The sequence below is a fragment of the Lactuca saligna genome, chromosome 8 (assembly GCF_052625555.1).
Source record: "Lactuca saligna cultivar CGN05327 chromosome 8, ASM5262555v1, whole genome shotgun sequence".
Classification (NCBI taxonomy): domain Eukaryota; kingdom Viridiplantae; phylum Streptophyta; class Magnoliopsida; order Asterales; family Asteraceae; genus Lactuca; species Lactuca saligna.
The window spans coordinates 14,612,601-14,626,952 of NC_136424.1; the positions used below are offsets into that span (position 1 = coordinate 14,612,601).

The window sequence follows — 14,352 nt, forward strand, 5'->3', positions numbered from 1 at the left end:
CCCCATTTGATGTACACTTGATGTTTTGTACGGTATTTTCCATGGTTCATTCATTTATCGAACCTATGTAAAACACAAATCCAAAAGCGGTCATGCTGTTGGTCTTTTCCAACCTTCGTATCTTCTGAAATATCGATCCAAGAACACTAACACTTCCAGGGGTTCCTAACATTTAGCCTCCGTCTTCTCTTTTCTTTTAGTTGTTGCTCAAGTGGGTTGAGTTTCTGTAACGAATTCTGGTTTGGAATCAGAAACGACCGTTTCTGGTTGTGTTTGTGTTTGTTGAACAAACTCGGGTAGAGACAAAAAAATCAAATGGATTAAAATCTGTGTCAAGTTATGGTAGTGGTGGTGTTTGTGGTAGTGGTTGCGTTGGTCGTTGTGGAAAATACGGTAGCATACCACTGTAGTGGTAATACGGAGATGAAAAAATCGGTTGATCAAATGAAGGTATTTGGGTGATGGTGTTTCTAACGAGTGTTTTTTCTTTGCTGAGTCTTTTGGAAGAAGACATTTTCAAAAAAAATTTGGAGGAAAAGAGTAAAGATTTTGGTTGGAGGTTGTGTAAATAATGGTATATATATATAGTAAAGTTAAAAAATAATAATAATAAAAAAATAAATGAATCCAGTCAATGAACTGTTCAACTGTCAAAAATGAATCAAGCACCAACCAATCACAGGTAACGGTTCTTTCTAGTTGTAGTGCGGCCAAGTCCGCACGAAACCGCACCCAGGAGCGGTATTTGCGATCGACGTGGCACGAACGCGGTTCCAAACCGCACTCCACTCCGATGAGTGTAATCGAATTAGACCGATTAATATCCAAACCAAATCGAACCCGTATTTGTTTGATTGATTCGGTTTTCAATTTCTCCGATTACTCTTATTCGGTTTTTGGTTTATGCGGATCGGTTTCCAACCATAATAACATCCCTAATCAGAGAGAAATATACTCTAGGCATATGCCAAACATGTTGAGTGAAATATACAACATCATACTCCGATGAGTATAATCGAATTAGACCGATTAATATCCAAACCAAATCGAACCCGTATTTGTTTGATTGATTCGGTTTTCAATTTCTCCGATTACTCTTATTCGGTTTTTGGTTTATTCGGGTCGGTTTCCAACCATAATAACATCCCTAATCAGAGAGAAATATACTCTAGGCATATGTTAAACATGTTAAGAGAAATATACAACATCATACTCCGATGAGTGTAATCGAATTAGACCGATTAATATCCAAACCAAATCGAACCCGTATTTGTTTGATTGATTCGGTTTTCGGTTTCTCCGATTACTCTTATTCGGTTTTTGGTTTATTCGGATCGGTTTTGTCCTATTCGGAGAGAAATATACTCTAGGCATATGCCAAACATGTTAAGAGAAATATACAACATCATAGTTGATATTTGAGTCGACGTGCTCTTTGAATTTTGAGTATTTTTCAAATGGGATGACAAAAGTGATTGGGGCCATTTTCCTAAAGTTACAAGGGCGCCGAGCCCTCACACTATTTTTGAAAATTTCTCTCTCTAGGGTTTCAAAATCATCACGAGAAAAGAAGATATATCACATCAAATTCATCCCACTTTTACCCTCAATCTATCACATTTCATCATTTGTAAATTCTAATTTCATCACTCCTTTTTGGTTTAATTTCGATTGTATTCACTTCGATCCGATGTTATAATTCGTATCAGTCGACTCTCCGACGTGATTAGACCTTGCTCCATATCTCATCAAGATCAAGCCCTAATAACTAATGAACTTCGCCGATCCAGCAATGTCGCTTTTGGCCGCTAGCGGCGGCGACACCGTTAAACTCTTCGACGTCTCGATGGATCCTGGCGATCCTTGTATTCTCAGCCACACGCCTTCACCCGGTTCTCAAGTTAACTCCGTAAAGTGGAATCATACGAGTAAGTTTCTTCTTTTCTTCTCCTTTTGGTGGTTTAATTTGATTAAAAGAATCGATGTTTCCGTTTTTCATATAATGCCGTGATTGCGAGCTTCTAAATTGCAAAAACCATCCTGAAGTTTTAAGATTGGGTTGTGATTAGATTTGGTGGTGGCTAGTGCTGGTGATGATAAAAGGATATCGTTATGGCGAAAGAATGGTCAAAGCATGGGAACTATTCCTACGGCCGGCAGCGACAGTGGTGACAATGCTGAGGTGAGCTGATCTTCAGTTCGACATATATCTTTCATATGGTTCAAATAGCCTCTCAAATTTCACAAGACAATCAATAGGTAATCTTCTTTGTATTGTACCTTCTTTTGATCGATTCCTCATGTTGCAGGAGTCTATTTTCACAATCAACTTCAGTTCCAAAGCATCTCGTTACATTTGTTCCGGTGGAAGTGGTCAAACTGTGAGAATATGGGATTTACAGAAAAGAAAGTGTATAAAGTGGTTAAAAGGTCACACAGACACAATAACAGATGTGAAATACAATTGCAAAGACGAACATCTAGCTTCCATTAGTCTTAGTGGTGATCTTATAATTCACAACCTTGCATCAGGCGCAAGGGCTACTGAACTCAAGGATCCAAATGGACAGGTGTGTCTTCTAAATCTTCTCCAACTTTCTATCCATCACAAAACCATTAAGAATCTTAGTTCTTATTGGTGTTTGTAATTCATGTACCTTTGTTTTCCTGATTGTGCTAGATGTTTGTCTGATGGTTCGAGCTCTCAGGTCTTGAGGGTGCTTGATTATTCACGGATTAGCAGACACCTTTTAGTGACAGCTGGCGATGATGGCTCTGTTCATTTATGGGATACAACTGGTCGAAACCCAAAGGTTTCTTGGTTAAAGCAGCATTCTGCACCAACTGCTGGTGTTAGTTTTTCACCTTCAAATGACAAGGTCTCTCTTTCAACCTGAATCATCATTTTTGTACAATTATATTGTTCTTTCTTTTACAAGTTTATTTGGTTTTTGACAGATGATTGCTAGTGTGGGACTGGATAAAAAGCTATACACTTTTGACTCAGGATCAAGAAGACCTTCATATTGCATACCCTATGAATCCCCTTTTTCTTCAGTGGCATTTCGTGATGATGGACATACTTTAGCAGCTGGGACAACTACTGGACAGGTGGTGTTTTATGATGTTCGTGCAAAGCCTCAACCTTTTACTGTTCTTCGTGCATATGCAAATTCTGAGGTAAACCCATCTTCATATATCTTATTTAAATTATGTTTCCTTTTTTTTTGTTAAATCTTGTTTATTTACATCAGGCTGTGACAAGTTTATGTTGGCAAAGATCAAAACCAATATATGTAAATGAGAAAACTTGCACACCAGATACAGCTTTAATGGGAGGTACTGTGGATGATTCAATTGTGATGCCTGACCCTCTTCCATCAGCAACAACATCTGCCCATTTAATCTCTGCTGCCCGAATTTCCCGGGCAGGATCCGGACCCTCCCCAGAGCTAGTTACCCCATCAATGTCTGAGTCATCTACAAGTGAAGAAACGCCACTGAGAAGCACATTAAGGGTCGGTGGATTGGCAAGATTACATGCTCCAAGAAGCTATAATTACAAAGATGACATGGAGGTTTTTTCTCCACTTGTGGAAGTTCAACCAATTACTCCCTCTTTTGATAAGTTATGGGAAGGAACTAAAAAAGATTTTGATAAAAAAACTTCTCTTTTGTTTCCTTCATCAAAAAGATTTGTTTCATCTTCAGATGTAGGCAGTGATCCTCACTCCATTTTTGACTGGAAACCTAGCTCCACTTTAACACAGGTAATTAATGTAAACAATATGTAACATTTTTTTTAAACAATTACAAAATTGCAAAATTTACACAGGATGACAACCAGACACCAATCTCTCAACCACCATCTTCTTCTCCAAAAAGTGAAGAACCATCATCCATTACACCTCCAGAAGCATGGGGTGGAGAGAGATTATCCGATAAATTCATCCGTCCGCCACGTCAGCAAGTGTCACTACCTTCACGATTTGCAGCGATGACATCATCCTCCACAGGGTCTATGCTGACTGGACTTGAGGATCTTAGTTCAGGGTTGCCACCATTAGCTAATCTCCGTGTGTATGACAGCTCATCAACATCTAATCAAGATAGCCCTTTGGCCTCTCTTTCAGTTGGCATAAAAGGGAGCTTAGAATCTTCAACTCCAACACGAAGATTTTCAAGTTATGCAGAGAGGATAAGCACCAATCCGTCTTTTAGTGATGGGACTTCAACAGCTGTGGGTGTGGGGTCCCCAAAAATGATGAAGAAAACAGGAGGTGAAACGAGAGAAGAGCTTTTAAATAGCTTGACACCTAGGCATGACATGTCATCGGCTGCCATGGAATCCATGAATGTGAGTGGATTAAATTTAAGTTTTTTGGTTTTTTTTTTCCGAGGGTATTTTTGTAAATTGTGGTTTTTGTGAGACAGGGTGCATTGGATACACAAGGACAGAAAACAAATAGTTCACAACAGGGATCTTCGTTTTCTCTGCAACTGTTTCAAGGGACTCTTGATGAAGCTCTTGGTTCTTTTCAGAAATCGATTCATGAAGATGTTAGAAATCTTCATATTGAAGTTCTAAGACAATTTCATATGCAAGAGGTTTGTGTTTTTTTTTGTTAATCTTTTATATAAAATGTTTCACTCATTATGTGTGTTTTTGTTTTGTAGATGCAAACGTCGAATGCAATGAGGGCGATTTTGGAAAATCAGGCAGAGCTTATGAAGGAAATTCAGTTGTTGCGTAAAGAGAATCAGGAACTTCGACAGCTTTTGTGAGCATTATTTAACAATTTACTTGTGTGTGTGTGTGTGGGACTGTGTTTATAAGTTGACTTGACTTTTTGAACCATTATGTTTGACTTGTCATTGCAATTAACCACTGTTATGAAAATGAACAAATTGTGTGATTTTGCAATGAGAAATCAAGTATTATGGTTTGAAAAAATGAAAAGTTACTTGATGTGGAAGGAAAGGAGGGTTTTTGTTGGTGGTTGTACTGAAGTTTGATGATTTTGGTCTTTGGGAAAGAAGGAAAGAAAATGGAAAAGTCAACGTTTTGACTTTTAAGAGGTGAGACGAGTGAGTGGTAGAACATGTTTATGTATATAGGATGTGATGGAAACTCTGATTTATCTAAAGTTGATGAACATAAATGATTCATGTTGTTTGTTGTTACTTTTAGGTAATTTTGGAATGTTTTCTAATGGCGATTAATGTTTGCAGTTATTCAAATTATATTTACTTTTGAAATCCCATTTATAGTTTTTTTTTTTTAAATCAACAATCAGGTTTTGAAATTAGTATTTTGCAATGAATTTATTTAGTTTTCTTAAAGCTCATTTAATATGAAAAAATAATAATTTGGAATTATAACATCGCCTTGCCAATAATACATCAATACCTCCCTCAAAGGCATCCACAACAAGAGTTTTAAAAAAGAATTAATTTAGTCAATAAGCTATGTAAATTTTAATAAGGGAAATTGGGTAATCTATGATAATATAATCTGTGTTTTTGAAGAAAATAACCACAAGAATTATTTTCAGCAAAAATAATTCTGAGCTAACATTTTGGATTTCAAATTGAAATTCGGAGTTAAAAAAATCGGAATTTCAAAAAAAAAATCTAAAATCCAATGAATAATTTTTGAATTTCAAGAAAAAAGTTAATTTTTTTACTCAAATCACTTAAAAAGTTGAACAAATATAATAAATGTGAACTGTTTATGATATTAAGACATAAAATCAAATATTTGTTAAAACTGTGAAATTTAACACTTCAAAATGGATATTTAGACAAAAGTGCAAATTTGGTTCTTGTAGTTTTCAAAAACCTTTGGATGGGGTTCAAAAAGTTTCTAATTTGCATGGAATGTTCAAAATCAAGGTTTTTCTGGGTTTTTGGTTAAAAAAAAACTTAAAAAGATGATTATACCCTTTTATTTTCTTTTTTGTATTTTTTATAACTATTTTAATGTTGTTTTAATTAGAAAATAAAGAAAAAAGAAAAAAAGTATCCCCACCTCTCTCTCTCTCTCTCTCTCTCTCTCTCTCTCTCTCTCTCTCTCTCTCTCTCTCTCTCTCTCTCTCTCTCTCTCTCTCTCTCTCTCTCTCTCTCTCTCTCTCTCTCTCTCTCTCGTCTTTGTTTCTATGGATCACTAACTTTCTCTTTCTTCACAATTAATATGGAAATAAAGTATAATTAAGATTGTTCTGAAGTGTAATTCGTTCTTCAATTGGATCAAAATCAATTGTCGATCCATTGAAGAAGGTTTGGAAAAAAGAAAAAAATACGATACCCACTTCTTCTTCTTGATCATATCATAGGTGGAAATCAAAATCAAACCTACAACAAATCAAAATCAAACCTCACCATCCCACTGGTCAATACAACCACCAAAAATTTGTTGGCTCCACCTTAAGGTTCTTACCCACCTGCTCCAAACCTTTGAGGTGTTGATTTATAGTCCTAATCTGAACTGAAACAAAAGTTCATACGGAGGTCTAGGGATGTCAAAAAGTCCCGTGGGACCCCGTTCCCATGGGGGGCCCGTCCCGTTTGGGGGATTTTTTAAAAAAAAATCAGGAGCGGGGACGGAGGCGGAGGCAAGGTTAACCCCTGTTTTAATTTCGTTTGGGGGATTTTTGGAAGGATTTGAAAATAAAGAATCAACTTCTCGGAATCACAAAAGAAAATTTTATTTTTCTTTCCTTTCTCTTCTTTTCTCTCTTTACTTTCTTTTCCCTTCTCTGCTTTTCTTTGTTTAAACTCGAGAACTAGGCGTTTAGGTTTTTACTTTGTTGATATAATACCAAAAATTCTTATTTGAAAAAGCTCCCCAGGGAGATTGGTTATGTAGATAACCTCCAACATTTAAAAAAATACATTAAACACACCCATAATATGACCGCAATTCTGATAAAAATAATAGTAATCAATGGCAGTAATATTTTACAAAAAACCAATCTAAGTATCATAAACAAATACAATAACACTAATAAACACTAGATTGTTTTTTGAAACAAATACAACGAAACATAAACTACAATAAATGTTAAATCCATCTTTGCTGTTGTAACTTATAAGAAATTTGAGTTTGTTAAGTTATTTGTTCACTAATTTCATAACATCACCCACCAAATGCAACGAACCAGTAACCAAGACCTAATAATATTTTCCAAAAATAAATATAATACATGAAGCAAAAGCAGACAATAATAATTATTATTATTATTATTATCATTATAACTTATCAGTAAAAGAAAGAGGATGAACATACCTGTAGCCGAACAGACTTATTTTGTTTGGCAGTGTCTCTCAACCATTTTATCGCCAATGGAAGTGATGAAAACACCATACTATTTTTACTTTCACAACTTCCTGATAATAATTATTATAAAAAAAAAAAAAAAAAAATCATTCTCAACTAATTTTACCAGGATAATACTAATTTTATGTAATATACCTGTTTCACTTTCACTTTCACCACAGCATATAATGTTCTCCCATACTCTTCCAAGTGTCAGCTGCCATGAATTATCAACTTCTTTTAAATCAGTTTGTGGCAAAGATGATGAGCTGGATCCAACTTTGTTGTAAACCGACATATTTGGCACAAATATCGCCTTTTTAAACTTTACACCTGAAATATTATTATCATATAACCAAATATTATTATAAATAAAATGCATAACTCATAATACTTACTTACTTACCATGTCCACCACACGTGTCCACCAACCGTGGAAACAGCAACTGTGGGTCCCTCACCGACATACAATTGAACAATAATATCTTCAAATACAAAATTACAAAATGTCAAAATTCATCTTACACAGTTTTAAATATTCATACAAAGTTTTAGAAAAATACTAAACCCTAACCTGTGCAGAGTCCTTCTTGGAGTTATCATCACCAATTGCTATGGAAAACCAATTTGCACAGACTTCCATGCTTTCAGGACTATGTGCTCCATCCAAATAAAACACCAAATCACCTTCAGATACCTTGTCAGGAATAATCTGAGCTCTTCCTTGTAAATTTGCACTTGTTAGCCCTTTGATGAATCTCTCAGGCAAACTACTCTGTATCCAATCACAAAAAAAAGGAAGGGAATATTCTTATTTAATGATTTAAGAAATATATATATGGCAACAGATATTTCAGTTTAAACATAAACTTACAGTCTCAAGTTCCAAATGACGTGTCCTTTGGAGCCATGTGGAGCTTAACATGATGGCTAGTCCTGCATTTATATATTGGTGATCCCCTGCAAGCCCTAAATGTAATCCATTTAGCAATTTACTATCCAACATGTTTGCCACTTCAAGATTCACCTGTCACAACAGTATAATTTAAATTAAAGTGTAATATGAATATTTTGTGATTTTCTACGAGTTAAAATGTTAAGAGAATTGGAACTTACATCTAACTGAGAGGCTTTTTGTTTAAGCACTTGCATGGCTTCTTCTGGTTGTGAAACAGTAAATGCTGGAACACCTTTCTGCAAAATGTTTTGATCTATCAAAAATTCAAAATCACATATTTAGAAGGGGATGTGAATTGTGATGTGAAGAAGCACCTTAAAGATACCAGCTTTCTCACCAGCAATTTCTCCAAGAGTATTTCCTGCTCATTAATATTGAAATAGATTTCAAATGGTTTCAAGATTTGTAACACACTATATTGAATTTGAACAAGGGATATAAATAAATAAAATAAGGTTAAAAATATGCACACACTAACCAAGAACTTCGGTATGGTCATACCCTAGTGGTGTGATTCCACATACTATAGGTGTTTGAACCTGAAAAGTTATTCTTCATATTAGATTGATTTCTTGTATGTAACTATTGTGTAACTGCTATGTAAGAGAGGACATATGATAAGCATATATATATTTGCATACCACATTGGTTGCATCAGTCTTTCCACCTAATCCCACCTCCATAACAGCAACATCTACTTGCTCTGCTGCAAATATTTTGAAAGCAAGTAAAGCAAGGAAGCGGAATAAAGTTGGCATTGGAATATCATCACCGCATTTTTTCTGTATATGGAAACATAAAAAAGTAAGAATTTATTATAATATATATTTTCTTGATGTGGTTATGGGTGAATTACATTCATATAGTATACAGATCAGAAATCATGCCTTCAGTCTATCCCAACACCACCAGAAGTATGCCAAAAACTTCTCTTTGCTTATGTCCTCACTGAAACAGATCAAAATTGTGGAAATTAAACAACCTTCTACAGTTAACCTGAGCAAATTAGAGTTGTAAAGCTCGAAAACTCACCCATCCAATCGGAATCTTTCTCTGACATCAATGAGGTGAGGAGATGTGAAGAGTCCAGTGCGAAAGCCACAATTGCGTAATATAGCTTCTGTGAATACGCATGTTGATCCCTTTAAACAATCCAAATTTGGATATAAATACAAAACTCCTACATTAAATGGTGATGATCTAAGCTGAATACCAAAATATTTACCTTTCCTTTTGTGCCTGCAACATGGATGATCTTCATCTGGGAAATTGGTTCCTCTAATTCCAAAATCTACAAGAAGAGTGAGTGGGGGAACCATAAATCATCATAGGTTTTGTTATCACTCACACCCTAAGAAAGAATAATCATATTGAGTTGCAGGATATGATGTAGAACATGATGAACTTTACACAAGTAAGTACTATTAAGCTGAATTTTACACCTATAACATCAATATAAAAACTATTCATGACAAAATCTACTCGGATTTTCAATTTAGTAAAGGTACCTGGTTTGATACTATAATTCAAAACTCAAATTGCAATATAAAATCAAAGTTGTGAATGCTACCTTAACATACTCAAACATCAGCTCATATCTATGGTCGACGACGATCTTATCAGCACGATTCTTTTTGGTGATGAGAGAGGACAAAGCATCCATCGCTTCATCATAAGCCGAAACGCTACTAGGTTTTCTGAATCCAGGTTCTCCTTCTCCACCAACAACATCTAACAAATCAGTTTCAGTTCAATTACTTAAAATTAAAATGATGTTAAAAAAACACGGATTCAAAATTAAAATACAAATGTCATCATAACACGAATGAAGTGGATCAAATAAATTACCTTTTGCCATGTTTAATTGAGTTAGTGTCTGAGTTTCCAGAACCTGAATCGGTTCCATTAATAGTGGATGCTAAAACTCGGTTTATGTATGTGCGTGTCTTCAACTCTTCATAAAGCAGGAAGTAGCTAAAGGAAGTGAAGATGAAGATATCCGGAGATCTGAATGTATGCAATTAACGGCGGCGGAAGAAGGTAAGAGCTGAAGTGTGGGTGAAGAAGAAGAAGAGATGAAAGGGGTGTGGTGATGGAGGGAACACACTCCTTCGTCTAGCATCGATTTCGTTGGAAAAATGCCTTTTGAATTCTCTATTTTTTCTTGGGGTGGGTGAATAAAAAATATTCCTTTGGCTTTTTCATCCAAGTAGATCTTCCCATTTATTTTAGGGAAAATGATTTATATGGGTAATTATGTTTCAAAATCGTTCAAAAAATACCATTCAAGTTTGGTGTGTCCAAAAAAACACCATCCAAGTAAAGCATTTGTACAAAAAACACCAACGAAGTATATTATTTGTTCAAATTTGGTCCTATGGTAACCGGCAACTACCGGTAAAAATAAGTAAATGAAAAAAAACAAGTGGAAATGACTCAAAAAGGTAACTATGTTTCAAAATCGTTCAAAAAACATCATCCAAGTTTGGTATGTTCAAAAAACACCATCCAAGTAAACTTTTTGTACAAAAAACACCAACAAACTATATGTTTTGTTCAAATATTATCCAACGGTAACTGGCTCTTACATGTTAAATGATGACTTTGTTTAACTATTATGACATGGCATAATAATTATTGACAAAACAATAAATGATATATTCCTCATTTCAAACTCGATTTAGGGTTTTTTCATGAACGAATGACTTCTTTTTCTCCTATGGTTGCTCTTTTTCTTCTAAAGTGATGATCTCAAACTCAAGTCCAAAACCCTAATTCTTGACTTAAGGCAAAAATGGCTCCTTTACCCGTGCCTTAATGGGCCTCCCTCCCCCTAAGGCCCAGATCCATAAAAAGCCCCAAAAGGCATCCAAGCCCAACTATAAGGCCTCTAAGGCCCAATATGGCCCAAGAGCCCCCAACATGGCCTTAAGCCCAAAAAATGACATGCTACAATCAGGTGGACCTAAGGCCTAACTTAAACAAGTCCATGCATACACCCAACATATGCTGAAGCCTCTACGATCCGGATTTCAAGCCAGTATGCCTGACGTACTCCTAGCGTACGCCTAACATACTCAGTTAGGGTTAAGAACCACCAATCTTCCGAAGGCCATAACTTCTTCATTCCAAGTCTGATTTTGTCATTCTTTAGACCCTCAGTATGGTTGTCTGATGCCTAAATTAGCTCCCGTGGATATAAATAATGATGAAATCAGAATTCGAATGAAGAATTTATGGCCTTTGGAAGATGCCTAGGAGTACACCGGGCGTACTGGCTTGACATCCAAATCGTAGAGGCTTCAACATATGTTGGGCGTATGCATGGACTTGTTTAAGTTAGGACACATGCCCACCTAATTGTAGCAAGTCATTTTTGGGCTTAAGGCCATGTTGGGGGTTCTTAGGCCATATTGGGCCTTAGAGGCCTTATAGTTGGGCTTGGATGCCTTTTGGGGCTTTTTATGGATTTAGGCCGTAGGGGGAGGGAGGCTCATTAAGGTAGGGGTAAAGGAGCCCTTTTTGCCTTAAGTAAAGAATTAGGGTTTTGGACTTGACTTCGAGATCATCACTTTAGAAGAAGAAGAGCAATCATAGGAGAAGAAGTCATTCGTTCATGAAGAAACCCTAAATCGAGTTTTAAAGGAGGAATATATCATTTATTGTTTTATCAATAATTACTATGCCATGTCATAATAGTTAAGTCAAGTCACCATTTAACATGTAAGAGTCAGTTACCGGTGGGTAATATTTGAACAAAACATATAGTTTGTTGGTGTTTTTTGTACAAAAAGTTTACTTGGATGGTGTTTTTTGAACATACCAAACTTGGATGATGTTTTTTGAACGATTTTGAAACATAGTTACCTCTTTGAGTCATTTCCTCTTGTTTTTTTTTTCATTTACTTGTTTTTACCGGTAATTGTCGGTTACTATAGGACCAATTTGAACAAAGAATATACTTCGTTGGTGTTTTTTATACAAATGCTTTACTTGGATGGTGTTTTTTGAACACACCAAATTTGAATGGTATTTTTTGAACAATTTTGAAACATAATTACCCATATAAGTCATTTTCCCTTTATTTTATAATTAAAAATATATTTTGTTTGAAGGCTTGTTTAGCCACAAAAAGAAATAAAAATAAAAATTGTTTGTTAATTACTTAAGAGATAAGAGATTAATAAGTAATGGTACTTGGATCTACAAGATGTTAAAGACGTTTTACAAGCTTACCTTTGGAGATGAGATTACCGATCAATAACTAAATTAAGGTCATCTTCAATGCATTGAACTCAAATGAGTTCAATGGATTGCCACATGTACATGCCACTCACAATACAATTTTATCTATTAAACTCTACACTCCATTAAACCCAATACAATTTAATGGATTGTCACATCATTTATGTATGTGTGTGTGAGGAGAGAGAGTGTGGAGTTTAATGGGATTAAACTCCCCATTCAACTCTCCATTAAATACCATTGGAGATGGCCTAATAACTAAATTAATTCAATTCTTTTTTGTATGGGTGTTAAAGAAAACCGAATAAGGGATTATGTTTCAAAAATACTTTAGATTTAATTAAAGAAAGTTCTTCAAAATATCATAAGTGTATCATAAATGGAACAATTATTATGGTTATAGTTATAGTTATAGAATTTATGTCCTTTTTTTTTTGAACTGTCAAATCTAATTTACTACTAAGCTAACAACACCTATTTCACCTATATCCACAACGAGACTTGAACCATCGACCTCAAAGAGGGAGGGCACCACCTATGTACTTGCTTAGCATTATCCATTGACATTTTATCTAGTATTCTTAGCACGTTGCCACATATGATTTTTTTTTAGTTTTTTAAAAGTCAAGTAAACTTAGCATGGTAACACAAAAGATAGAGAATGGTAGCGCGATAATTTAATAGGAATACTTTTTTGTCTGTCATGTTTTGTCACATTTTCATTTTGCACATGTTCCTTGTATTTTATTTCTCGTAAGGTGCTTATTATCATTGTAAAACATAGGTGGTCTAATAATCTTGAAGGAAAAAAAGTGTGCTCTACCTATCTTCTTCATCATAGGATGGAGACAAAAGGTTTTCATGTCCGACTAGTGGTCACGGGTCCTAATGGACAATGAAGAGGTCAAGTCTTGCTAGTGGCCTCATAGAAGTCGTATAGTCATGGTGGTGACATCGGGGAAGTGGTTTCGTCTAACTAATAGAACTAACATCACCAGTAGTGCTCTGTCGTATAAATAATATATTATGACTTATAAAAGAAACATTTTGATCACTCACGAATGATAGTTGTTTTTGCAAGCTACATTTGAAACTTCATATGTCATGAAAACAACCATTCTTCACGGTAATAACATGGAAACCGCAATCTGCAAATGGTTTCTTCCCAAGTTGTGTATATTTCATTAAGGTATATAAATTCAAAACATTTGAATAAACAAATGAATACTGTAACGCTTGGTTTCTGATATGAGCTTATTTTTTCAATTGTTTATAGTTTTTTCTTTAGTACATGGCGTGTCAGCCACGGAGATTAATGAACCAACACAGCGAGTCGAGGTGCCTCAACTCGACGTGTTGGCAGCTGGGAAGGAAACCCTGATTTTTAGGGTGTTGCATCATATTTAAAGGTCTTAAGTCCCTTGGTTGGCCTCCTTACCAGCCTCCTTTGTCCAGAAACCCTAAAGTCGAGTATCATCTTCCATTGTTGAGTGAGTGAGCTTGTGGAGAGCCTTGAGTGTTGATTTTTGTACTCTTTTGAAAAAGCCTTGAAGCTTGAAGGTGTTTAGCTTGGAGGGAAAGCTTTAGGTCCAAAATATCCCACTTGTTGTAGTCTCTTTGAGGTATCAAGTTTATACCTTGCTTTGTTATTGTTTAGATCTCTTGTTTTGGGGTTTCATCATGATTTTTGGGCTCATTGATGGAATGTCCAAGGAGTTGAGTGTTTCATGGGTTATTATGTTAGATCTGGCCATTTTGTGGCCTCATTTGGCTTAAATTTGCAAGCTTTATTAGGTTCTAGGTTACATTCATGCAATAAGTACTTTATTAC

At 35.4% G+C, this 14,352-nt stretch overlaps 2 protein-coding genes across 2 annotated transcripts; one reads left to right on the forward strand and one right to left on the reverse strand.

Annotated features, from left to right (window-relative positions):
• The first annotated feature begins 1,468 nt into the window (after positions 1 to 1,468).
• Positions 1,469 to 5,235, forward strand: NEDD1 (Transducin/WD40 repeat-like superfamily protein). Its single transcript, XM_078969654.1, has 9 exons — positions 1,469 to 1,928; positions 2,070 to 2,182; positions 2,310 to 2,570; positions 2,709 to 2,879; positions 2,959 to 3,180; positions 3,255 to 3,770; positions 3,836 to 4,357; positions 4,435 to 4,608; positions 4,678 to 5,235. The coding sequence occupies exons 1-9, from the start codon at positions 1,772 to 1,774 to the stop codon at positions 4,783 to 4,785; spliced, it is 2,244 nt and encodes a 747-aa protein (XP_078825780.1). The 5' UTR covers positions 1,469 to 1,771; the 3' UTR covers positions 4,786 to 5,235.
• A 1,678-nt stretch (positions 5,236 to 6,913) lies between these two features.
• Positions 6,914 to 10,433, reverse strand: LOC145012086 (folylpolyglutamate synthase-like). Its single transcript, XM_078970864.1, has 15 exons — positions 10,125 to 10,433; positions 9,847 to 10,007; positions 9,502 to 9,567; positions 9,309 to 9,418; positions 9,164 to 9,224; positions 8,918 to 9,058; positions 8,755 to 8,815; positions 8,591 to 8,637; positions 8,435 to 8,512; positions 8,193 to 8,345; positions 7,893 to 8,093; positions 7,725 to 7,803; positions 7,475 to 7,651; positions 7,289 to 7,389; positions 6,914 to 7,173 (listed from the first exon to the last, which is right to left on the reverse strand). The coding sequence occupies exons 1-15, from the start codon at positions 10,180 to 10,182 to the stop codon at positions 7,114 to 7,116; spliced, it is 1,554 nt and encodes a 517-aa protein (XP_078826990.1). The 5' UTR covers positions 10,183 to 10,433; the 3' UTR covers positions 6,914 to 7,113.
• Between the last annotated feature and the right edge of the window lie 3,919 nt (positions 10,434 to 14,352).

Bases quoted from the DNA above. Each gene is read 5' to 3' on its own strand.
- NEDD1 (XM_078969654.1), top strand. From the start codon at position 1,772: ATGAACTTCGCCGATCCAGCAATGTCGCTTTTGGCCGCTAGCGGCGGC. The intron at 2,183-2,309 runs GTGAGCTGATCT...CTCATGTTGCAG, and splicing joins ACAGTGGTGACAATGCTGAG to GAGTCTATTTTCACAATCAA. The intron at 4,358-4,434 runs GTGAGTGGATTA...TTTGTGAGACAG, and splicing joins CTGCCATGGAATCCATGAAT to GGTGCATTGGATACACAAGG.
- LOC145012086 (XM_078970864.1), bottom strand. From the start codon at position 10,182: ATGGAACCGATTCAGGTTCTGGAAACTCAGACACTAACTCAATTAAAC. The intron at 7,804-7,892 runs GTTAGGGTTTAG...TTGTATTTGAAG, and splicing joins CCAAGAAGGACTCTGCACAG to ATATTATTGTTCAATTGTAT. The intron at 7,174-7,288 runs GTATGTTCATCC...AAATATTATTAG, and splicing joins ATAAGTCTGTTCGGCTACAG to GTCTTGGTTACTGGTTCGTT.